Source organism: Lycium barbarum, chromosome 8, assembly GCF_019175385.1.
Source record: "Lycium barbarum isolate Lr01 chromosome 8, ASM1917538v2, whole genome shotgun sequence".
In the NCBI taxonomy this organism is placed as follows: Eukaryota; Viridiplantae; Streptophyta; class Magnoliopsida; order Solanales; family Solanaceae; genus Lycium; species Lycium barbarum.
This window is the reverse complement of record NC_083344.1, coordinates 126,586,502-126,609,661: the sequence shown is the minus strand read 5'-3', so window position 1 is coordinate 126,609,661 and position 23,160 is coordinate 126,586,502. Positions and strand designations below refer to the sequence as shown.

Here is a 23,160-nt window from a genome sequence, read left to right as displayed (position 1 = left end):
GGTACATGGTAAGCAACACGTACCATGTGTGTTAGTTAGCCCGGAAAAAAAAAGGTGCTAAATAGATAAAGGATAGGAAGCTAGAAATGAGTAGCATAAAGTAGAAATTACAGACGTGAAAAATGTCAATTACATAAATGGATTCTGGATAAATACATTTGGATTGGTGTACAAGTTCGCCACTATAATCTTGTTTTCCCCATTTTTGGTAAGTTGGGATTTGGAGTAGAGAAGCTGGAATGAAAGCATTGCTTATTGTGATCATTTTCTCTTTTTGCCCATTTATATTGGTGTGCATAATTTTAACTCACATTTTTCTTTCTCGTTGACAAAATAATAAGGGCCAGATCAAATTTCCCATAAGTAGCGTTGACACAACACTTTATACTGGTGTTTGGTTGGTGGGATAAGGATAATAATTTCAGAATAAGAAGTGCGATTATTTATCTCGCATTTGGCTATAGGTATTAATTAATCCCCGAATTATTTTATCCCATCCCGCATACCAAACGACCCCTAAAAGAACTTATATCCTGCAAAGCTTCCCGTGTTTTACCCATCTTGGTAATGAAATAAATGAGATATCTCATTGTAGACACTGAAATTGTAGCGAATTTGAAATAGAACTCGACAAGATGCGTCCAATCCGTCTTCAAACTCTAAGGTCCATTAGGTTTCTTGGAGGCTACTCTACCTTAAACCTTAGCTCACACTTATATAAAGGGACACATATTCCCTTGAAAAGATATCTCAAATATCCCATAAACTCATAGGTATTCACAAAGAGATCAAGCCATATCTCAAATATCCCATAAACTCATGAGTATTAAAAAAAAGGTCAACATGTGGCCGGATATTTCTTGACAACCAAATACTTCAAGAAGATCCACAATATCCCTTCATGGAGAGATCAAATACATCCCAAGAAGGTCCACACATATCCAAATTCAAATCATCCTACGTTTGAGAAATACGTTACTAACGGCCCTCGAATTACGGAGAAAATCTACGAGAGAAGAATCAAGGGAGTAAACAGATTTGTACCCGCTACATCAATAAAATATTTGTTTCTTCATATTTTATTTGTGGTTGCAATTTATTTTCCGCATATCAAAAATTTGTTGCAAACACTCATCTTTAACTAAAGGTTTCAAGTTCAAATAATTTGAATGGCGACTCTTTTGATAAGGAATGCTTTCACTCTTAAATGGATCTTGTGCGGTTCAAATTTGGATTAGTTAAATCAATGTGTTTTTCGGGTTCAAATGATGAAATTGAAAAATTTCCGAGAAGGAGCGCTTTCACCCTTAAATGCGAAATGGGTTCCTAATGCAAATTTAAATTAGTCAGATCAATATTTAGCATTCAGAATAATATATGGTCAAACAAAAACAAATTCCTGTCATTATTTTATTTTCTTGAAGTCTCCTATAGTCCCGTACTATGCTACCACACTACTAATTACGAGTAGTAGTTTTTAACGTTTCTCTATAAATTTTGAAGCACAATCTAGAGACTAATTATATATTGAACTTAGTGATGCAGACATCAAAGCTAATAATAATATTTTAAATCTTTCTTCGAACCAAAGTAAATTCTATAAATTAGCAGATCCAAGAATAGTCGTGGAATGGACCAATTAGTTGGAAGATAATGGTAGAATAGGTAGTAAAAGAGGAAAAGGGACAAGACATCGACTGGGTACTCGATATCTATTCTTAATTGTATGTAAACTTGGGACTTGCTTGGGAATTACTTTATAATCCTTATAAATAATTCTTCCCTTTTAAAAATATTTATTTATAATCTTTCATATTTAATCAAATTTGTGCTTATTAACGGTTTTAGCAGTTCTATTCATACGCGTAACTCTTTACCTAAAAAAAAAAATCAAATTTACAATTAGCTAATCAAATTTAATCAAATTTGTAAATCTCCAGGAGTGTCTTCTTCATTTATTAAGAAGTTAGGGGCAATTATACAAATATCACAAAAATCCATACAGTTTCCTTTTTTGTTTCTTTGTAATGTAATCTCCCATACATAACAACATTCGTTACATGTTTTTCGTTAACAAACCAGATAACAACAATGGCGGCTTATGCAGTAGTAATGGAAAACCTCAAAGAAAGAGCAGAATTTATGAACGAATCAATGCAAAAGAGTCAAACAATTACCGATAATATGATCTCCATTCTTGGTTCCTTTGATCATCGTCTATCTGCACTCGAAACCGCAATGCGTCCTACTCAGGTACGTAAATGTACGTGATTATTTGCATGTGATTAATGTTTGTATATTTATTGGATGATGATTTGTTTTTGCTATGTTTTTTTTTTGGTTGATGAGAAAAGATAAGGACACATTCGATTAGGAAAGCACATGAGAATATTGATAAGACGTTGAAGGTAGCTGAGTCTATATTGGCTCAATTTGATCTTGCACGTCAGGTTCGTTTTCTTTTAGTTTTAACACATTTGCTTTTTGTAGTCAGTTCTTGAAATTTCGTTGTATAATAGCTTTAGTATATAATATATGCTCTGATCGTCCCAATTTATGTGACACAGTTAGAATTTTGAGCGTAGACCAAGTTTTTCTTTGACCGGAATTTCTTTATATGCCTTTTTCTTAAGTTGTTAATTATTGTGATTTAATTTATAGTCAGGTTGGTTTTCTTTGTGTTTTAACACATTGTTTTTTCTAGCTGGTTCTGGAAATTTCGTGGTGTATTACTCCCTCCTGTTCATAATAAGTGTCAACTTAGCCTTTTTATTTTGGTTCGAAATAAGTGTCTACTTACCTAATAAAAAAGGAATTAACTTTATTTTCTAACAAATTTCTAGTTAGATATAAGTGAAATTTTTATGTAATCAAGAAATTATATTAATCACGTAGTATTTAATTTGGGGTAGTTTAGTTTAAATGTCTATTTTGTTTCTTTCTACGAGTTAGTATTTTCTTAAAGGGTGTGTTAAAGACTAAATGAACACTTATTTTGAACCGGATGGAGTAGCTTTGGATTTTGCTTTCTTGCACTGTGTGCGCGCGCACGCAAGTTCTTGTGTCAGTAGTTTGAATCCGTATGATCAAGTAGTTGCAGCAAGTCACATTTTCTAAGAAAATACTACTAAGTGAAAGAGTGAGAAAGAAAATGTAAGCTCTCTAGTACTATAAAGCAAGAAAACGTCATCCTTATTCAATGATTACTTGAATTAGTTCTTCCATTCCTGTGCCCAAAAGGATTTTATTGTGATTGCATAAGAAATAGAGTAACCGAAAAAATTATGTTCACAGGCTTTTGATTTCATCATATGAGGATTACTTCTTCTGTTTCAATTAATCATTGACAAGTTAGCCTTGTCGATATCATTAGTAATTTTTTGCTGATTTTGTATGGATCATATATCTGCATTATCCTTTACATGGGTATTACAGCTTAAATGCCCTTTGAACTTCACAGACTGAGGCCAAAATATTGCGAGGACCACATGAGGATTTGGAAAGTTATCTGGAAGCAGTTAATCAGCTAAGGAGTATTGTTAAATTTTTCAGCAGTACCAAAGGCCTTAAGAGTAGTATTGGTATGATAAACCATGCTTCCAGTTTACTAGCAAAGTCTGTTCTTAAGCTTGAAGAAGAGTTTCGTCAGCTACTAACCTTGTACAGGTCTGTAATTTAATAGTAGTATAGTATTTCTTTTTCCCAATGCATACAATTTTTTTCGTTTTTTTTTTTAAATTTCTTCATATGTTTTACTTTGTGGTTTTTAGTGAATTAACTTTACCTGTTCTTGTATATGTTTTTTCTAGATTTATTACAGAAGCACACAAGTCATTTAGCATATGAATCTTGTTTGGCTCAACTAATGCTGATCCTTTTTTAATGTTTTCAAAATTTCTTGCTTATTTTCTTTTTTCCCTCATAGAACCAACTAGCTTGGGATTTAGGCGTAGTAGTTTTCTTTTCCACAAGGACAATTCTTTGCTTGCTCTTTTCATCAAGCTTGAAATTGCACCAGCAGTTGAACTGCAATGAAAATGCTTGAATGGTCACCTATTGTGGGTTGTCTGATTGGAAATCCTTCACATGCATCCAATAAGTAACAAGTTGGTTAAGAGAACTTTTGAATTTGACCCCTCATGGCCACAGGCTCGCACTACTATTCATTTCGGTTTTTTGTGATATTGAAACCTTCTTATACAATGCCCCATTATCATTGACAAGTAATTGTTTGCTTGCACTAAGATCAATGGCTGATAATCCTTGGCTGATCCATATAAAAGTAGAATTCATTTATAGTGTTTTAAGTTCACAAGGTAAGGCTGCGTACAATAGACCCTTGTGGTCCGGCCCTTCCCCGGACCCCGCGCATAGCTGGAGCTTAGTGCACCGGGCTGCCCTTTACTCAAGTTAACATTTGTTTGATAAGTATTGATTTTAACTCACTTGACTTGACTTATATGGATTGCAGTAAACCTGTGGAACCTGATCGCCTTTTCGATTGCCTCCCCCAATCTCTGAGACCATCTACAGGATCACCTAGTAAGGGTGATGGTACTGGAACGAAAGAGCATCAAAGAAGTTTAGAAACAGTTGTTTACCACCCTCCAGCGCTCATCCCCCCTAGAATACTGCCCTTGCTACATGAGTTGGCTCAGCAAATGATTCAGGCCGGCCATCAACAGCAACTGTATACAATTTATAAGTAAGTTATCTCCTTACATTATGGGATATATATTTGCAGGAAGCACTTCAATGTTTGAAGTTATCATGATTAACTAGACCTGTTTAATAGCTTATACAATTGAAAAGCAACAATTCTGTCAACTTTGTTCTGTGAGACCTGTTTGCTTACAGATAAAGCTCAATTGACTTTTGATGGTCATAGAATTGATGAGGTGGATTTATAGAATTATAAACTGCGGCGGTATCTTAATCTGTACATTGCCAAGATTTTCTTTTTGGTGGCCCAACGATATCTACTTTGTAATATATCTTATGATGCAATCCTGCTTAGTTTTCCTCCATCTATATCTGGTCTACTGACCTAGCATTTCCCATATATTACTTAAGAGTTGTGCAATTGTAACTATCAATATTTAACATAGTTTTTATTTGTGAGAGAACTCACGAACTGATAACTTCCAAGCTTTTTCTTGATTAAGTTTCTATGATAATCTTTTATCTGACAAAGTAGTTTTTTCCCCCTGGATATGCTATTCTCTCTCATGTCATTTGCATTTCCCATACATCCTGTTTGTATCCAGGGAAATACGTTCTGCAGTCGTTGAACAGAGTCTTAGAAAACTAGGTGTGGAAAGACTTGGTAAAGAGGATGTACAGAAAATGCAGTGGGAGGTTTTAGAGGCAAAAATAGGAAATTGGATTCACTTCATGCGGATTTCCGTAAGCACTGTCTCATCATCCAATTTTTAATTGATCCTTGCTTTCTGTTTCCCCTTTCATTAACCTATTGATCATTTTTGACACAGGTAAAACTTTTATTTGCTGCAGAGAAGAAAGTCTCTGATCAAATTTTTGAAGGTCAGGATAGTCTTAGAGATCAATGTTTCGCAGAGGTTACTGGAAATAGTGTAGCGGTGCTGCTTAGCTTTGGAGAAGCCATTGCGAAAAGCAAACGTTCCCCTGAAAAGTTATTTGTCCTTCTAGATATGTATGAGATAATGAGAGAACTTCAGTCAGAGGTATGGCAATGACCCAGCAGATATCTCTGTCTCCTTATCTTTGCTTTTGGATAAACCTAGTTTTAACTTGTACTTCCTGTTTCTTCTGCTGCTAACTTAGGAGCATTATTGCAATGACTAGACCTGTAGGAAAATTGAAGAAATCCGAGTTGGGAAATCCTAGTTTTACCTTATTATAGTTGTATATGTGTTACTCCATAAGATTTATATTCTTGACATTAACAAACATTCTCTCTTTACTTTTTAAAAATTTTCTGTCTTTCCTTTCTTCATGTTGCGGTTTGCAGAAAAGCCATTTGTCATTTCAATTCTATTGTAGAAACTTTAATAACTTACCTGGTATCCATTGGTTCACCTATGTGTTGCCTTGCATCAATTTCTTAACAATAATACTAATTTTGGTATTTCCCTCCATTATCCTTCCCTGTGGAAGGGGATTTTGTTTGTTTGACAGATGGATATTATTTTTGGAAGCCAATATTGCAGTGAAATGCGAGAAGCTGCTAAAGTGTTGACTGATCGTCTGGCTGAGACAGCACAAGAGACCTTTGTGGATTTTGAAGAAGCAGTAGAAAAGGATGCAACCAAGACTTCCGTTCTTGATGGAACTGTCCATCCTTTAACTAGTTATGTGATTAATTATGTTAAGTTTTTATTTGAGTAAGTCTTCAAAATGCTCTCCAATCCTTTCCGCACATTCATTTTTTGTTGGTAATTAGGAGTTTTATGTTGCATTTTGGCAGATGTTGCTGGTCATTCTTGATATTGATTTTCAAAGTGAATTATATGCCTCATTCTTCACTACTTGAAATAGTTTTGAGAAATATGTTTTAAGAGTGTGCATTATTGAGGATCTCAACACTAGCTACTTACTTTCCATTTCTATGAATTTCATATCCTCCTGAAATTGTTCTTTCCAGGTCATTCCCAAGCATGACAAGTATTACATTTCATGAACTGTTTCCTATAGTCCCTTTACATCGTAAACCCCATCTTCCCTGTTCTCTGTCTGGTTTTGTGTTCCATCTTTGTATTCCTTCCTCTTTTGATTGCATCACTTCCCTTGAAACAATTAGTTTATCTGTTCTAGTGGAACATTACATTCATTTCTTTTTCGGTTTAAAGCTCGTGTTTACAGTTTTGCAATATCTCAGTCTGATCTACTGACTGTGGACAGCTACCAATCAACTCTAAAGCAACTTTTTGGAGACGCCGATGATGGTCATTCCAAAGACCAGTTGGGAGTTATAACCACACGAATATTGCAAGCTCTACAGAGTAACTTGGACGGGAAATCTAAGCAATACAAAGATCCTGCATTGACTCAACTATTTCTGATGAATAACATTCACTATATTGTAAGATCTGTTCGCAGGTAAGTTAAAATGTTACTTGAGATGAGCTATTTAGTTTACTACAAATATCTTTACACGTTCTATGATGGTCTAGGTCAGAAGCAAAGGATGTGCTTGGTGATGATTGGGTGCAAATACATAGAAGGGTAGTCCAGCAGCATGCAAATCAGTACAAGAGGATCTCTTGGTCTAAGGTTTGCTTGCTACCTCTGTAGTTTTACACTCATGATGATCATACTGGCATTCTGGAACATTTTCTCCGAGCTTTCTTTGGTTATTTGGTTTGTGGGGCTATGGTTCTCCTTTCTTGTGAAATGGTATTCTGTGATGATATTGATATGGTAAGATATAGACTTAATCTGATTAGCATGATTGGGACTTCTAGAATGCAACTTCTAATCTTTGACAAAATTGGATTCCTTATGATTCTTCTTAGAATTGATCTCCTATTAGACATGTGGTCGTTCTTCTTAGCTTTAAACAATGGTGCCTAAAACACCAAGAGGGAGGTCTTCAATTAGAACTATACCTGTTAGACATTTGGTTTTGCCTCTGAGCTGTAAAGAAGGGTTCCTAAAACATCTGAAGGATGATTGGGTTCCTAAAATATCCAAAGGAAGATTTTCAATAAATTCCTGTTGAGAGTTCTGGTGAAAAGTTGGACATAATCTAATTCTGGTTGATATTTTCTTCAGGAAAATGGCATGTTATGATCATAATGATTAAGGACAAGATAACTGTTTTAAATAGCTTCCTTTTATCAGTTTGTCTAGTTCTGAACGCTATCTCTTTCCAAGTCGCGGATCAATTGAATACAGAATAAAGATGACTGTGGAATCTCTTCTCTTCCTCTTCCATTCTCATGACCTCTCTAACGTTCTCATTGAAGGAACTATTCTTTTTCTGGTATTCTTCTTTTTCAAATATGCGGTTTAGAGTGTGAAGCCTGTTCTGAAATTTTGTTCCGTAGCTTCATCTTTTCAATTCGTTGTCACCTTCTAGTTAGCCTGCTCATGTATGTTGGATATATGTGGAGTACTGCAACTTTTTATATCTTCCTAAATATTTTATCTTTGTGTGTTACAAATTAACATTATACGATCCTGCTGGTTTTTGCTACAGATTCTGCAGACTCTCTCAGTCCAAGGAGCTTCTCCAGCGGGGAATGCTTCATTTACTGGTGAAGTTGTCAGTAGCAACACTGGTATCTCTAGGTCTGCGGTGAAAGATAGGTTTAAGACCTTCAACATGTTATTTGAGGAGATTCATCAGAGGCAATCTCAATGGACAGTTCCTGACAGTGAGTTGCGCGAGTCTCTAAGACTGGCAGTTGCCGAAGTCCTATTGCCTGCATACAGGTCTTTCGCAAAGCGTTTCGGGTATGCTTTCTTGGATTTGCTTAACACTATACTTTTTTGAAATGAATAGCACAACTCCAAAATCTTCTCTCTTCAAGCATTATTTTCTAAACTCTTCATATGGGTTGTAGTCCACTATATGACTTGCATATCTTTTTGCCTAATGTAGTACTTGATGTGTAATTGCGTCTATTCAATGTCATTTAGGATCTGTTCACTCATCATCCCTTGAAAAATATGTGTCACTACATATTTCATTGTTTTGTGACGTGTTTCTTCAGTCTACATACTTCCTAGTACTGTCAATTGTAGCTTTCTGTTTGATCAAGTTGTATTCTATCCAGCTAAAGAAGTCCAACGTACCTATAACTTCCGATCATGTAATCTCCCATTGTCCTTTTTCTAAGAATGAAATTTGTTCAGTTTTCAAGTCACTGATGTTTTCATGCCTACATAACTGTCACAAATCATTAAATTCTTGATTAATGTTATGTTATTAGGCCCATGATTGAGGGTGGCAAAAATCCCCAGAAGTATATCAGATACACTCCAGAGGATCTTGAACGAATGCTGGCTGAGTTTTTTGAAGGAAAAACCTGGAAAGGACCTTAAACAGATGTAAGAATATAGTTGATAAGAGTAGTTTTTCTGCATTTTTTTTTTTGGTTTCGATATTATTTATGTACCGCACGGTTGAGCTGCAAATAAATTGGGTGTAAAGTGTATAATGCAATGTTATATACATAATTTTCATGATTGAAATAAAGACAACTACTTTGAATGTGACATAGAGAGTTGAATCAATTGATCCTTCAATGGACATTTTAAGGTAGTTGGTCCATATACTTTCGACTATGACTCTGTTCACATTATTTAATTCTCAAAGTATAGCAAAATAGCAACAATATATACCACTTTATTTTTATACGTACAAATATGGAGTACTAATCATAAGAGAAAACAAATTGATCAAACACACGTGTGACTTACTTATTGATCAAGCACAGACGAAGGTAACTTAGTTTTAGCTTTTGAGGCATAAGTTTTAGTTTTTGAGGCATCTCCTATTTTAGTAAACTCTGCACTAAGTAGAGAATAGGGATGCTCGTGGAACTATTTCTTTCCGAAGATTTCCATTTTATATGGCTCCTAAGTGGCTATTGTCAATCAATTACAGGAACAAGAAAAGTGGCCAGTGAACTCTATTTCTACCATGAATATGTAACTCTTTGTTGGAAATAAACCTAATAGTAATGCAAAGCAAAAAGAAATTTTCTTTTCTCTCTTTATTCTTGTGGGTCCTCTTTTCTTTATTCATTCTTGTCTTGTGTGAAATATACTTTCTTCCACATGGTAGTGGAAAATGCTTTCTTCCTCTTTATATTGAATTGTGTACTACCGAGCTAGTAAAGAGCTAGGAGTGGCCTCACGCGCGCACGAGATATACGTGAGGTCGATTAACTGTGTAACCGTTCGTTTCTGATCTTGGTCTGTACATTAGGGAGCGTTTACATCCCTGTCGGGCTGAAATATTTTGTGAAATTTATTTACTTGAGTTTCTGTTCTAAATTAATACTGTAGTATTTTTACTAACGCTCTTCTTTTCTAATAAATTGTATTCTAAGTTTTTGATTAGTGGACTAGGATTTGGGCAATATATAGCTAACTATTGCACCAACTGGAAGGCTGGTTTCAAGGAAGATTCAAGGAAGTGCTTTTGAAATATCGAGTATTTTAGTTTTGGATATTCTCTTACAATCTGTTTTTCCCTTTCTCGCCCATCGTTTGCTGTATGCTATAAGAAGGATCAAGTTAGAACCAATGCGATCTCGTTACATTATTCTTTTTCTTCTTTTGTAGAAATTTCTGATGAATATTTCAATTAAAAATTAAGCATGAGGAATTGTTTTAATTAATAACAAAGATGGGACAAAAATAAGTTTTTTTTTTCCCTCTTTCTTTTCGTGATGCAAGCATATGCCTAATGGAGTAACTTAAAATTTCTAACAGATCCATGAACGGAAAGAAAGCGAAAAAAAGGAAAGGTATAAAATAGAAGAAGAATAATAGAAGAAAAAAAAAAAAGATAATTCGGGATTGGAGGAGATGTAATTAATATGTATTTTTATTTTGTTTGGTGATTGGCTATATAGTAAATTAATGCCGTTTAGTATATCACTATTAATAACACGCGAATTTCCAACAGAATGTTTTTGAGGGAGCTAGGCCCCCTTGAAAACTTTCATCGCGTGTTTTTAACAGTGACAAATACGTGTTGTCAAGTACTTTGCGTGTTTAGACTAGTACACTAAGTAAATAATAGGCTTATAATATACCTCCTCTAAATATATACATTCATTTAATTTGTAAATATATAACACTCATGCATCGAATAAACTATATTTTCTATTGGTGAAAATCACATTACTACAAATGCAACATGTAATCCCCCTCTGGACATTGAAATTTGCAAATAGAATTATTTGGCATTTCAAAAAACTTTGCACGTCATGACTTGACGATCGAGCAAAGGTTTACAAATCCAAGGCTAATATATAGTGCGGGAATTTATGTTAGGCAAATGTTTTTTCTTGTCTCAATTTTCGTTGTGAGTGACAAATTATTTCATTCAATGTATACGTAGTTGATCTGGAATGTTTAATCAGTGCATGTTGTTATATATTTTTAAGTGTCGACCTTGATATTATTTTATACACACATGCACCAATTGAGGGCAATTCCTCTTTCTCCCAAGTTTGATTTGTTGGGTGTTGGATCTAGTCCCCGATCCTATGAATTTGTATTGTTTTTGGTTTATAGTGTAAATTTCATTGGAATTTAGGTTCGTTCGAAAAATATAAAATTTCCGACGAACCAAATGCCGACAGCCGACGGATATCTCTTGAAATTTTTTTTGTTGAAAATTCGCTTGTTTTTAGTAGTAACCTATCCATCCATGAGAGTACATACTATCTAGATCTCTTCCTATATTTTGCTTACATCAACTAGAGAGGGATAAATTATTTACTCCATCCATTTCAAATTATATATCGTGGTTATTAAAAATAATTGTCTTAAATTATTTTTCGTTTTAAAAGGTCTAAGTACAATTAATTATTTTTCCGTATTTTACCCTTGGTAAAAAAATTTCGTTAATGAAGATAACACACAGATAGAGTAAACATTTAATGGAGAGAGATTATAACTTAGACATAAATAAGGTAAAGTTAGTCACATCCTTTCCAATTAATATTTCTTAAGGGGCGTATAAAGCAAAAAAATAATAAATAATTTGATACTGAGGGAGTATGTGAGTATCAATTTCCTATGTTAACCAAAACAATAATAATAATATCGTGAAAATCATTTACCATTTTTAACCTGAGACCCACAATATATCCAACTGTCAAGATTAAACTAACTTCTAGAAGTGCGTGTCCTAAACGAGTAATATATGTGTAAAACAAGTGGTTTTGTAGCACTTCTATAGTCCTCACAAATTGAGAATTCAAATTCATCTCGATCCGAAGAAAATGCTTTATATATATTAACCTAGTAACAAGATTTTAAAATGGACCAAAAAAGTTCCTAAATAATATTTTCTTACTTGAGTTCTCTCTTCCACATTTTAATACCAAATTTTTCGCCTTGTTTTTTTTCCTAAAATATATCAAAGTATTTTCTCAATTTCCATTCTCTCCTAGAATCTCCGGGAAAGAAACCAATCGTCCTTTCTCCCTTTCTTTTTTGATAAGAAAGGGGGGAAGGGGACAAAATTATAACAATGACAGATTCTTCTGCCGATGATAAAAAAGAAGAAACGAAACCAGTTTTAGGTTTTCCACATTCTGAACAATTTCCTCAATCAGATCATAATTTTGGCCCGCCTTATTCTAATTCTGGTTATCACTATCCTCCACCATATGATCAATATCCATATCAGTACCCGCAACCCTTTTATTACTACCCAAATTGCCAACCTAATTACTATAACGATAACAACAACAACAACAACAACAATATCCCGCAACCCCAATTATCCAAAGTAGCCCCACCAAAAAGAAAGATTATAACTTTTTGTAGAGTCTTTTTTTGCCTTATAGTTGTTCTAATTTTGAGTGTCATTATTTATTTATTAGTTCAATGGTGGAGACGTTATGCATGGTACCCCGACTTTGAGGTTGCATCATTTGTTGTACATTCTTTCAACATATCAAACTACCATAAGTTGACAGCCGATTGGGAAATAGACGTGAACGTGATAAATCCAAATAAGAAAGTGGAAATTAGTTTCGAGTACATAGCAACTAGCTTGGAGTACAAGTTTCAACTACTGCAATCGTCGTTCAGCGTGCCCATTAATGTGGCAAGAAAAAGCAATGCTAAGTTTCATGTTGATTTTGATATTCCGAATTTGAATCAGAAGAACATTGGAGGTCTTGTAGTGAAGGATATGGCTCGAGATCGGAGAAAAGGTCATAACTTGTTAATTGATCTGAGGATAGAAGGTATAATAATGAATATACCTAACAACGGGAGCCCCAAAAGAACGGTGGAAGTTAGATGTGAAAATTTAATGTTGAAGTTCAAGAATTCTTCTAGCTTGCCAGAGTGGGTAGGTTCTATAAAAAAATATAAACATGAGTGCGATTACGAAGACCATTGGTGGTAATTCCCTCTCTCTCTCTCTTCTTTCAGAAGAAAGATAATGTTTTGGGAAAAATGATCCCCTCGACCCATACTTAGAATTAAATACAATTGTCATACCTCTCTATAACAACATCATTCATCTCAATGTTTTCTTGATTGTTATGATAAAATGTTGTTATTAAGAACATATGACATCTCATTAACACAATGTAACATGAAAAGTCAGTTTTAAAAAAAGCTTGACCCTTATAATGAAACATTGTTATAGAGAAGTTTACCGTGGTAAAATGGTTGGAGCTTTTTATTTTTTATTTTTATTGTTTTTAAAAGAAATACATTGGCAGGATTCTGAACAGTTTTTTGAATTGTTAGGGATCAAGTATATACGTCTATGTTCTTAGAATTGATCTAACTCTTGGCACATTCACTTGTCTATTATTTAATTACTCATCCTAACAGCTTTCTCTTTTGCATTTTAACTGAAGGGATTACATATGGTAAACTTCGTGAAATTTCATTGGTGTACGTGTACACATCAACAAGGAGAGGCTACAAGTGACCTTATTAACCATATCTTACAACATCGAGGAAGATGGTGAGATGAATTCTTCATCTTTAAGCAGAGTCTCGAGTTTTGAGTCTTGAGAATGGGGAGCGCTTCCTTTTTGGCACGAAGTGGTGCTATGCGTACCCTCTTTCACCAGCAACATGTCATTTTTCTTTTTTTAGTAGATTGATATGCTTAAGCTAGTATACTAGGTATCAAGCGCATGACTTAGAGTGATAAAGCATAGACATGAATTTTACAAATAGTTTAAGTTATATACACTATTAGTGTGTCAATTTTTAGGTTATGTTTATTCATTGTAGCAGATAACTTGCTTTATTTTCAAGATTATAGATCTCACGATCTTATGGAGGCATATCTGTAAATATTCTTTGATAACTTGATAATGTAAAACTTTTTGTACACACAATGTATATAACTTAAATTTTTGTTACTTCTCTTAATAACTTTTTTAGGCAGTTGTAGGAAGTTAGGTGATGTGAGGAGGGGAGGGGGGCTGGAATATTTTTCCTCTTTTGATATACTATTTTTTATTTCCTACTCGATGTTTCGTAATTCTCATTTGGCCCGCAGTACTTTGGACTTGCGCCAGCAAGTCCCACTTTAGGGGTACGTGTTAAAAAGTGCTCCCTATCAAATATGATTTCATATCTAGGACTCAAACTCGAAATATCTAATTAAGCACGAAGAAGTACTTACTACTTCATCACAACTTTTAAAAATAAAATTATAATATATGCAAAACATGTACCCTAAAAAAGTTTTGTATACCTTTCTGAATTAAATGTTAAATGTGGCTCCCATCCTAAAGTACCCTCATTTATTCTAATTTGTACAAAGAAACACAAATATTTCTATAGTTACTAATCAATATTTAAATATTTCTACAGTTACTAATCAATATTTATTCCTACTCTATTAATAATATTGGGGTATTTGAAATAAATGATTCTCCAGAATTCTTAAAAATCCACCTAAAACTTCTGATTTTAGATATATTCAAAAGTAACATTTCTATGTTCACCTAAAACCATATCAATTAACCAATCATTCAACTACGCCTCAATCACAAACTTTACTATTGGCTATATCAATCTTCAATACCCATTTGCGCAGCCTCTTTGCACCTATTCACCTAAAACTACTCATGGTCTTTGAGTCCGCAACTTAAATGACTCAAAAAGTGGTGTTTGAGACCAAAATAACCCAGTAAAAAAAAAGCAACCAAACTACCCTTTGCGCACTAAATTAGTGCGCAATAGGGCTAAACTGCAATTTTACAATTTAGTCCTATTGCGTACTAAATTAGCGCGCAATAGGTGTTTAATAAAAACCCTCACAGCTTCATTTTTTCAAGTTACTCTTCTTCACCTCCTCCATTTTCACCCTCCCAGCTTCATTTTTCCAAGTTACTCTTCATCACCTCCTCCATTTTCACTCTTTCAACATACTTTAGCCTCCCTAAAATCATGTCTCAAAGCTCTGAAACATCAAACTTTGCTATAGAACCCGATGTTTGTGAATGTGGTCATTATTGTAAGCTAAGAACATCAAGGACCTAAGATAATCCGGGGCGTCATTTTTGGCATTGTAAGAGCTCGAAGTAAGTGTTTTTACAATTTTTTAGGTTTTAATTTTTTTTCACATTATCTACATATTTTACTTTAAAAACTGATTTTCTTGTAATGTTTATAGGATATGAACGGTTGCAAACAATTTCGTTGGGAAGATAGCATTCCCGTGGATAAAACAGTGGCGACGAAGATTAAAAAGCCTCCTGTTGATAGAGATACCCCGACGCCACGTATCACTAGAGATACCGTGACGTTTGACTTGCAATTTAAGCTTATGGAAGCTCAAGAAAAAATTGACCTTTTGGAGATCTTGCTAAAAGAATAAAAGAAAAACAAAGTTTTTTCAAGGCTAACCTAGAGACACTCAACACGAGAAAAATGTTTGAAAGAAAAACTGAAATTTTGGAAGATTATTTCTGCTATGTTGTTGTTGTTTATTATTTCTATGTATTTTATTTATTAATTATCATATTTCTATGTATTTTATTTTTCTATGTATTTTCTATTTAGTTTGTTATTTTTATGTACTTTGTTTTTTTTTTTTTTGGTCGAAGTGGGAAAATTTTATTTCAACCAAGTAAATATTTACAAAGCTGCCAGTTCTTTGTACTCTAGAACAGGTCTTTAAAAATAGTCTCTTGCTACACTAAAACAACAAACAACAAATAATGTAAAGCTAGCTAGGATAACTGTTTAACTGTCCTAAAATCGTCTTCCATCTATGTTGTTGAGTCCCTCTGAGGTGTAATTGGACCACGATCTCTCGAACTCTAACCATGCTATCTCTCTGTTTGTGTTGAAACCTTCTGTCATTCCGCTCTATCCAACTATGATATATTGATGCTGAGAATAAGAACTTCAAAATGTTTGCCTTTACTCCATTGTTCTTCACCCTTTTAGCCATCCACGCAACCTTTGTATTCCAACTAGTGATTATCTTGTCTTCCCCTACCCATTGCAATAAGAATTTCCATATTTGTTGGGCATATAGACAGTTAAAGAAAAGATGTTCCAATGTTTCATTTTCCCCTCCATTACACAGGACACAATATTTGGAGAAATTGATCCCCTATTTTGCAAGTCTGTCCACAGTTGCCAGTCGTCCATTAATAGCCAGCCAGGTAATAAACTGGTGTCTTGGTAGAGGCCCTGACCCTGTGGTAATACTCTTCCATGACACTTTAGGACATTGCGGAATAAATGATATGTAAGCCCCTTTTATGCTGAATTTCCCTCCTATGCAATAGTTCTGTAACTGTGTTAACTGGGAACTATTGTTCAGCCATTTCCTTGCATCAAACAGCTTCCTCACAATCCAACTTGCCTGTTTTGGAGCTATCATATCAGTGATATCCCTGGTTTTTTTGTTTATTTTTATTTTTTATGTAAAACATATGTACCCATTTTATCCACAGGGCCTCCTTATTTGAAGCGAGGGACCATAGTAACTTCCAGATAGCTGCCTTATTCCATGTATACACATCAATAACATTTAGTCCCCCTACTGACCTTGGTAAGCACACTCTCTCCCAAGCAATTAAAGCTTTCTTTGATGCCTCAACACTACCTGTCCAAAAGAAAAGTCCTGCAAATACTTGTGACCAGTTCAGTGATCTTCTTAGGAAGGAGAAAAACTTGTGCCCAGTAGGTTCGCATTTCAAACAACACACTTTTAATTAGCTGCAGTCTCCCACTATGTGACAAGAATTTTGTTGTCCAACACTTTACCCTGGTAATCATCTTCTCTACAAGAGGCATACACTGTTGAATACTAAGTTTCTTTGATGAAAAGGCACTCCTAAATATCTAAAGGGAATTTCACCCTTCGAGAAGTGCATATCTGCCGGGATTTGATCTCTAAAGCTCTGTTCCACACCAGCCAAATATAATGAACTTTTCTCCATGTTGGCTTGTAAGCCTGAAACTTCGGAGAAATGCTCAAAAGCCTGCATCATCAATTTTATTGACCCCCAATCAGCTCTGCAACATAGCAAAAGATCATCTGCAAAACAAATATGGACTATTTGTAACCTCTCACATCTAAGGTGGTAATTGAAATTTGGAACATGTCTCAATTGTTTCAAAGTTCTGTTTAAATACTCCATAGCTAGAACAAAAAGATAAGATGACATTGGGTCACCTTGTCTTAGTCCCTTTTTTGCTTTGAAAGTAGGAGTAACACCACCATTGATAATCAAAGCATATTGAACAGTAGTCACATACTACATCACCAGATTTACAAATTGTAGAGGCAAACCAAACTCTATTAATACCATTCTAAGAAATCCCCATTCAACTAAGTTGTATGCTTTCCTGATGTCTATCTTTACTATGCATCTGGGAGATACTCCTTGCCTGGAATACCCTTTGACTAGTTCATGAGCTATTATCACAATCAAGTATGCTCCTCCCTTCTATAAATGTTGACTGTGATGGCCCTACCAAATAGTCCACCACAAGTTTGAGTCTTGAGGTCAACCCCTTAGTAATTAACTTGTAGACTGTTGTACAACAAGCTATTGGCCTGAACTCCTTGACATAAGTTGCATTAGGAACCTTGGGGACCAATGTCACTGTTGTGCAGTTTATACCAGTCAACAACTTTCCATTTGCAAAAAACTGAAGTACTGCTTCCATGACCTCATCGCCAACAGTATTCCAGTGGGTTTTAAAGAATTCCACTGGAAAACCATCAATGCCAGGGGATTTATCATGAGGTAAATTTTTGAATGCTGTCAGTACCTCCTCCTTGGTATATTCCTGAAGTAGCTTTCTCTGGTGATCTTGTGTAAGACATGGGACATCCCTTGCAATGTTAATATTGATACAAGGCAGTTCAGCAACATTTGTTCCCAACAACTGCTCAAAGAACTTCACAAATTCAAGTTGGATCTGCTCAGGATCATGTACCACGACACTAACAGTATTATATATAGCTCCTACCTTATTCCTGGCTTGCCTTGCTTTCATAAAGGTGTTGACACCCAATTTTGTCCCACCTTTCCTCCGAAATACCTATTTTTCGCTTCCAATATTTTGGCAACTTTAAAAAATAATTATTTGCATGTTTTACTATAATTATTAGCTTTTATTAATACCGGCATTTCATTATCCTGTCATTATCTTTTACCACCGTCACTACTACCATTATTATTATTACTATTATTATTATTATTGTTATTTTTTGTTATTATTATTATTATTACCAGTATCATCATAATTTGCGTTTCAACATTTTTTACCACCTTATGCATACACATCGCATTTATTTCGCACAATTAAATGATAGCGTTTATTTGTTTTCAAAATATTATTGCACGGCTATTACAACGTCATATAATCTTATCATCTCAGCACTAATAATTACGTATTTCATTAAATAATATTTAGTCCGTATTAATTCGGTCCATAATTAAATTCTAAAATTATTTGGGCTAAGGCTTAATTCGCAAGACCAGCCCACATTTAATTCACTACTCAGCTTACATTTTATTCATCAGCCTATTTTAATGCCCAACCCACATTTTAATTCACCACAGCCCAACATTTTAAACAATCAGCCCATACCCGTTAATTTGTACCCGACCCGGCCCAACTACCCTTTTAACAAAAAATGAAACCCTAGGGTTTCATATTTTCCTTCATCGCCGCACACCCCATCCCCACGGTCCCTTTTCTCTTTCTCCTTCTTCGTCTCTTTCTTGCCTTTCCTCTTCTCTCCCTCATCTCTCTCCTCCTCCCTTTCTCTCCCCCACGTTGCCTCTGCCATTTCCATTTCCCCTTGTCTCCCCACGCTCACTGCCACCCCCATTCCCTCTGTTCCCCACGCGTCTCTCTTTTTATTCAACACACTGCAAAGCAAAACCCTATAAATAGGGGCGTTTGAATCATTTGAAGGGAGGGTTTTTTTTGGAAGGGTTCGGAGACGGAGAAATCGATTACAAAGAGATAATTTCTTTTTGCTTGAGTCTTTGAAAATATTGAGTTCTTTGAACCGCAAGAATTCCCCAAGAATTAAAGTTTGAAAACCTAGAATTTCTTAGAAAATACCAGGTTTTTCAGCCGCAAAAACCCCCTTACAAAGATGGCGGTCTTTTTTTAGTCATGAAATTCCCCAAGAGCTAAGGCTTGAGTAGCTGAAATCCCCCAAAACTAAAATTCTGAAACAAGTTTTTGAAACCTTGAAAATCTCTAAAAATATAAGTCTTTTAGTCGCCTATAATTCCCTAAAATACGAGTTTTGTTGGCAGTTATAATCTCGTTTTATTGTCGAGTCAAAGCACTAAATCAATTTTGTTTCGTTCGCCTTTGGTGTTGCTGCGAATCCGAGCATCGCAAGCTCGGATTTGGTAGTGTTCGAGTGTGTATCGAAGGCTTCGCACCCACTTCGCTGCACCCGAAGAAGGTCCGTAATTCTCCTTCTCTTTTACTTTTAGTTCTGTTCCTTATTTTTCAGTTAGTTTTCTATAGATTCCAGCATGCTAGTTAAGGTTTATTTGCCTAAATTTCAATAGGAATATGAGTTTAGTCTGTTTAATGGTTGCTTCAGCTTTGTATGGATGCATATATCTTTTGCGCCTTTGTCAAGCTTATTTCTCTTTTCTTCGAATTTGCAAAGAATAAGCCCTTTTAGTATCCTTTGTCTGTTCAAGGATTAGCTCAAAGTATAAGCTGCTAGACGATATGATTTAGTTTCAGATTGTATAAGAGTTTAGTTTTTTTTTTTATTATTATTTGAATCTGCTCTTGTCTTCCATCAAATGGTTAGCCTTTAGCAGTTAAAGAGTGTGTTTTCCTGAAGTTACGAGCTGAAATGTTTGATAGCGTAGCTGCTAATCTGATTTTCTAAATCTACATTGTAAAGTTCGTTCATTTAGGCCTTACGATTAAAATATCATGCTTTGAAGATTAAGTTATGTAGAGGTTAAGCTAACAATTGAAGTATTGTGTTTGTTTTTCAAATACGTATTAAGAATCAATCCCGTTTGTCTAATCTTTATTTCCCCTTCTTTTACATGTACACATTGGAGCAAAATGGAGTCTTAATTCGGGGCTTTCTCAAAACAAAGTCTCAGATGAGACTCGGCACACCCATCCATAGAGTCATCTCGTTCCGCAATTCTTAAATCACATCGGGCAGGTGAAACTCGCTAGAGACCGCCTATAATATTTTATTCTTTTTCTTTCATCCATTTTTTATGATTGCTAATTTGTTTGTGTTTTGGATTGTGTGTGGTTTAAAATTAGGTGCAGAACCTATGATTCACGTAGGATTAGAAAGGGGTAGATTTTGTCATTTAGGATTACCGCTCTGAACATTAAGTACTTATTTTCACCATATAGAGTGCATCATTCATATAATCATGTTTTAAACTTTGTTAGTTATAAGTTATCTTTTTTCTCAAAGCTATTTTCTTAAATTTTAGACCTTAGAATTAAGTAACCTAAGTTTGGCCGGTTAATCGTAGTTAACGGATTCTAAAGGATGCCTAACCCCTTCCCTTTAGGATAATCTAGAACCCTTACCTAGAATTAAAAACAAAACAGACCATTAACGGAGGTTTAGTTAGCTTTACCTGAGTTAATAATTAGGTGCCCTAATTCACCTTAAAATCAATTAGGTGGCGACTCCTTAAAATAAAGCAATATATGAATCTCCAATATGTTGTACTTCTACTTTAACCCGGTTAAATGGGGGTATAACAAAAGGCATGAAAGAACTTTGAATTTGAGTCACCATAGGAAATCCAGGTGGCTCTAGATCTTTGCCGAAGCACTCTGTCCTATGTTGACACCCAATTTTGTCCCGCCTCTCCTCCGAAATACCTATTTACACTTCTGGTATTTCGAGAAATTAAAAATATGCATGTAAGTTTTACTATAATTATTAGTCTTTTATTAACACCCACGTTTTATTTATTCTACTGCAGTTATTATTATTATTATCATTATTATTATTATTATTATTATTATTATTATTATTATTATTATTATTCTTAAATTATCATTTATTACTAATTGTCATTAATTATTATTATTATTGTTATTTCCATTATCATTGTTATTATTATTATTAATTACTAATCATTATTATCATCGTTATTTTATTATTAATCAATAATTGTTATTTATTATTATTATTATTATTATTATTATTATCATCATTATTATTTCTTATTATTATTATCATTATTATTTTATTTATTATCATTTTGTTATTATCAATAATTGTTATTTATTATTATTATTTTTATTATTATTAATTATTATCATATTTATTATTATTATTATTATTATTAATTATTATCATTATTCTTATTGTTATTTTTGTTATTAATGTTGACACCCAATTTTGTCCCTCTTTTATTTAATTTACTCGGGTTTCTAAATTTACTGACGAACTAAATACTTTATTTTTCACAATATTTTATTGCTACTACTATTAATATCACTACTTTTATTTTCAACATTACGAGCATTACTTTACCACAAATTTTAAATGATTCGTCATCATTTCATTTTTTCGGGTTTGAACTCGTTAAATTAATTACGGAACAACACTTTGTTAAATCCTTATCTTTCACATATTAATTATTAATTGTCTTCATATAGTATATATTGTACTAGTTATTAAATTAGAAGCCCAAAAATAATTAAATAGCGGAGGAAGGACACACATTTTTCGGACCAATCTATTATTTCCCTACCCAAACAAATCAGCCCACATTATTTCCCTACCCAAACAAATCAGCCCACATTATTTCCCTACCCAAACAAATCATCCCACATTATTTCCCTACCCAAACAAATCAGCCCACTACTTTAACAAGCTTACACGGACCAGCCCACTACTTTAACCTTACCCGACCCGGCCCATTACCTAAATTAAAACCCTAAAATCCCTAAACCTACCAGCCCTCCCTCTCTCTCTTCTCTTTCTCCTTCCCTCTCTTTCTTCTCCGCCTCCACTCCCGCTCCTCCTCACCCCGCTCCACTTCACGCTCCCTCTCTGTCCCTCACCATACCTCTGTCCCCCCACGTTCTCTGCCATCTCCACACTCCCATGTCTCCCATGCGTCTGTCATCTTTGTCTCCTACGCCTCACGTTCCCCGTTTCTTTCCTCTCTCCTCTCTCATTCTTCAACGAATTTGGTCAAACATAAAGGGCAAAAAACCCTTCTGACATTTCTGAACAAAAGCTACAGAGATTCGATTTTGATTTTTTCAAAGGGGTATTCGATTTCAAATCCCGTTTAAAAATTCGAACAGAAACGAAACCCTAGCCTTCATCTCACTATAAATACATCTTGAAAACCTCAAGAAAAGGGGGGAGATTTTTGATATTTTAGGAATTGATTGAGTGTTTAGTGACACACACCATTTTCCAACCATAGTCTTCACTTTTCCGGTGAACTTTAGCCGGATATCACTCTAAGTCACTATATTTTCATACAGTCAAAATTTTGGGTTTAATCGAAGCATCGTTTGTTCGTCGTCTTCGAGTAGATTCGCGACTTCGACATCCCAGTTCATTGCGCACAAAACAGGTCAGTGCAATCCCTTCCTTCCATTGTTGGTTCGTTTTGATTTATGATGTATGTTTGGATCCCCTGTTTGCATGTTTAAAGTGTTTTTGGTTTCAAGTTGATGTTGCGATAAAGTTTATATATCCGATGTCTGAAAAATAGGAACTTATATTTACCCTTTTGATGCTGGTTGGTGCTCGTTTAATATACTCACCGCTTCACTTGAAATATGGCTTAAGATCTCTATTTGATGTTCACATGAGTTATTTTCTATGGTCAATTAAGCTTGGTTTGATATTATTCAGTAAACTTCATGACTGCCTTAGTGCGTTAATCGTGTCGTTTGATTGTTAGTTGATTTATATTAGGCATCAAACCGCTTGTATGTTTAAGTTAGGCTTTTGTTTGTGTCTATCTTATTAGG

General features: G+C 34.6%; 3 protein-coding genes across 3 annotated transcripts; 2 read left to right on the top strand and 1 right to left on the bottom strand.

Moving 5' to 3' along the window:
- Positions 1 to 1,906: 1,906 nt before the first annotated feature.
- On the top strand, positions 1,907 to 9,383 carry LOC132607222 (exocyst complex component EXO70A1-like). The gene is made up of 11 exons (XM_060321095.1): positions 1,907 to 2,253; positions 2,355 to 2,450; positions 3,461 to 3,666; positions 4,472 to 4,705; positions 5,268 to 5,406; positions 5,493 to 5,705; positions 6,160 to 6,365; positions 6,883 to 7,080; positions 7,155 to 7,254; positions 8,183 to 8,439; positions 8,919 to 9,383. Exons 1-11 carry the CDS (start codon positions 2,092 to 2,094, stop codon positions 9,028 to 9,030), a joined length of 1,923 nt encoding a protein of 640 aa, XP_060177078.1. The 5' UTR covers positions 1,907 to 2,091; the 3' UTR covers positions 9,031 to 9,383.
- Positions 9,384 to 11,997: 2,614 nt separating this feature from the next.
- On the top strand, positions 11,998 to 14,078 carry LOC132605454 (uncharacterized). The gene is made up of 2 exons (XM_060318597.1): positions 11,998 to 13,086; positions 13,554 to 14,078. Exons 1-2 carry the CDS (start codon positions 12,203 to 12,205, stop codon positions 13,567 to 13,569), a joined length of 900 nt encoding a protein of 299 aa, XP_060174580.1. The 5' UTR covers positions 11,998 to 12,202; the 3' UTR covers positions 13,570 to 14,078.
- Positions 14,079 to 16,279: 2,201 nt separating this feature from the next.
- LOC132608315 (uncharacterized) lies at positions 16,280 to 19,021 on the bottom strand. The gene is made up of 6 exons (XM_060322354.1): positions 18,866 to 19,021; positions 17,653 to 18,102; positions 17,311 to 17,432; positions 17,033 to 17,190; positions 16,720 to 16,777; positions 16,280 to 16,565 (listed from the first exon to the last, which is right to left on the bottom strand). Exons 1-6 carry the CDS (start codon positions 19,019 to 19,021, stop codon positions 16,280 to 16,282), a joined length of 1,230 nt encoding a protein of 409 aa, XP_060178337.1.
- Positions 19,022 to 23,160: the final 4,139 nt, after the last annotated feature.

What these genes read in the sequence shown, in the direction of transcription:
- LOC132607222 (XM_060321095.1), top strand. Translation starts at nt 2,092, where the DNA reads ATGGCGGCTTATGCAGTAGTAATGGAAAACCTCAAAGAAAGAGCAGAA. An exon ending in CAGCTACTAACCTTGTACAG is followed by an intron (nt 3,667 to 4,471) that starts GTCTGTAATTTA and finishes TATGGATTGCAG; the next exon opens with TAAACCTGTGGAACCTGATC. An exon ending in TCTTTCGCAAAGCGTTTCGG is followed by an intron (nt 8,440 to 8,918) that starts GTATGCTTTCTT and finishes TTATGTTATTAG; the next exon opens with GCCCATGATTGAGGGTGGCA.
- LOC132605454 (XM_060318597.1), top strand. Translation starts at nt 12,203, where the DNA reads ATGACAGATTCTTCTGCCGATGATAAAAAAGAAGAAACGAAACCAGTT.
- LOC132608315 (XM_060322354.1), bottom strand. Translation starts at nt 19,021, where the DNA reads ATGGGGGTGGCAGTGAGCGTGGGGAGACAAGGGGAAATGGAAATGGCA. An exon ending in AGATATGCACTTCTCGAAGG is followed by an intron (nt 16,778 to 17,032) that starts GTGAAATTCCCT and finishes TCTTTTGGACAG; the next exon opens with GTAGTGTTGAGGCATCAAAG. An exon ending in GAGAGAGTGTGCTTACCAAG is followed by an intron (nt 16,566 to 16,719) that starts GTCAGTAGGGGG and finishes CAAAAAAACCAG; the next exon opens with GGATATCACTGATATGATAG.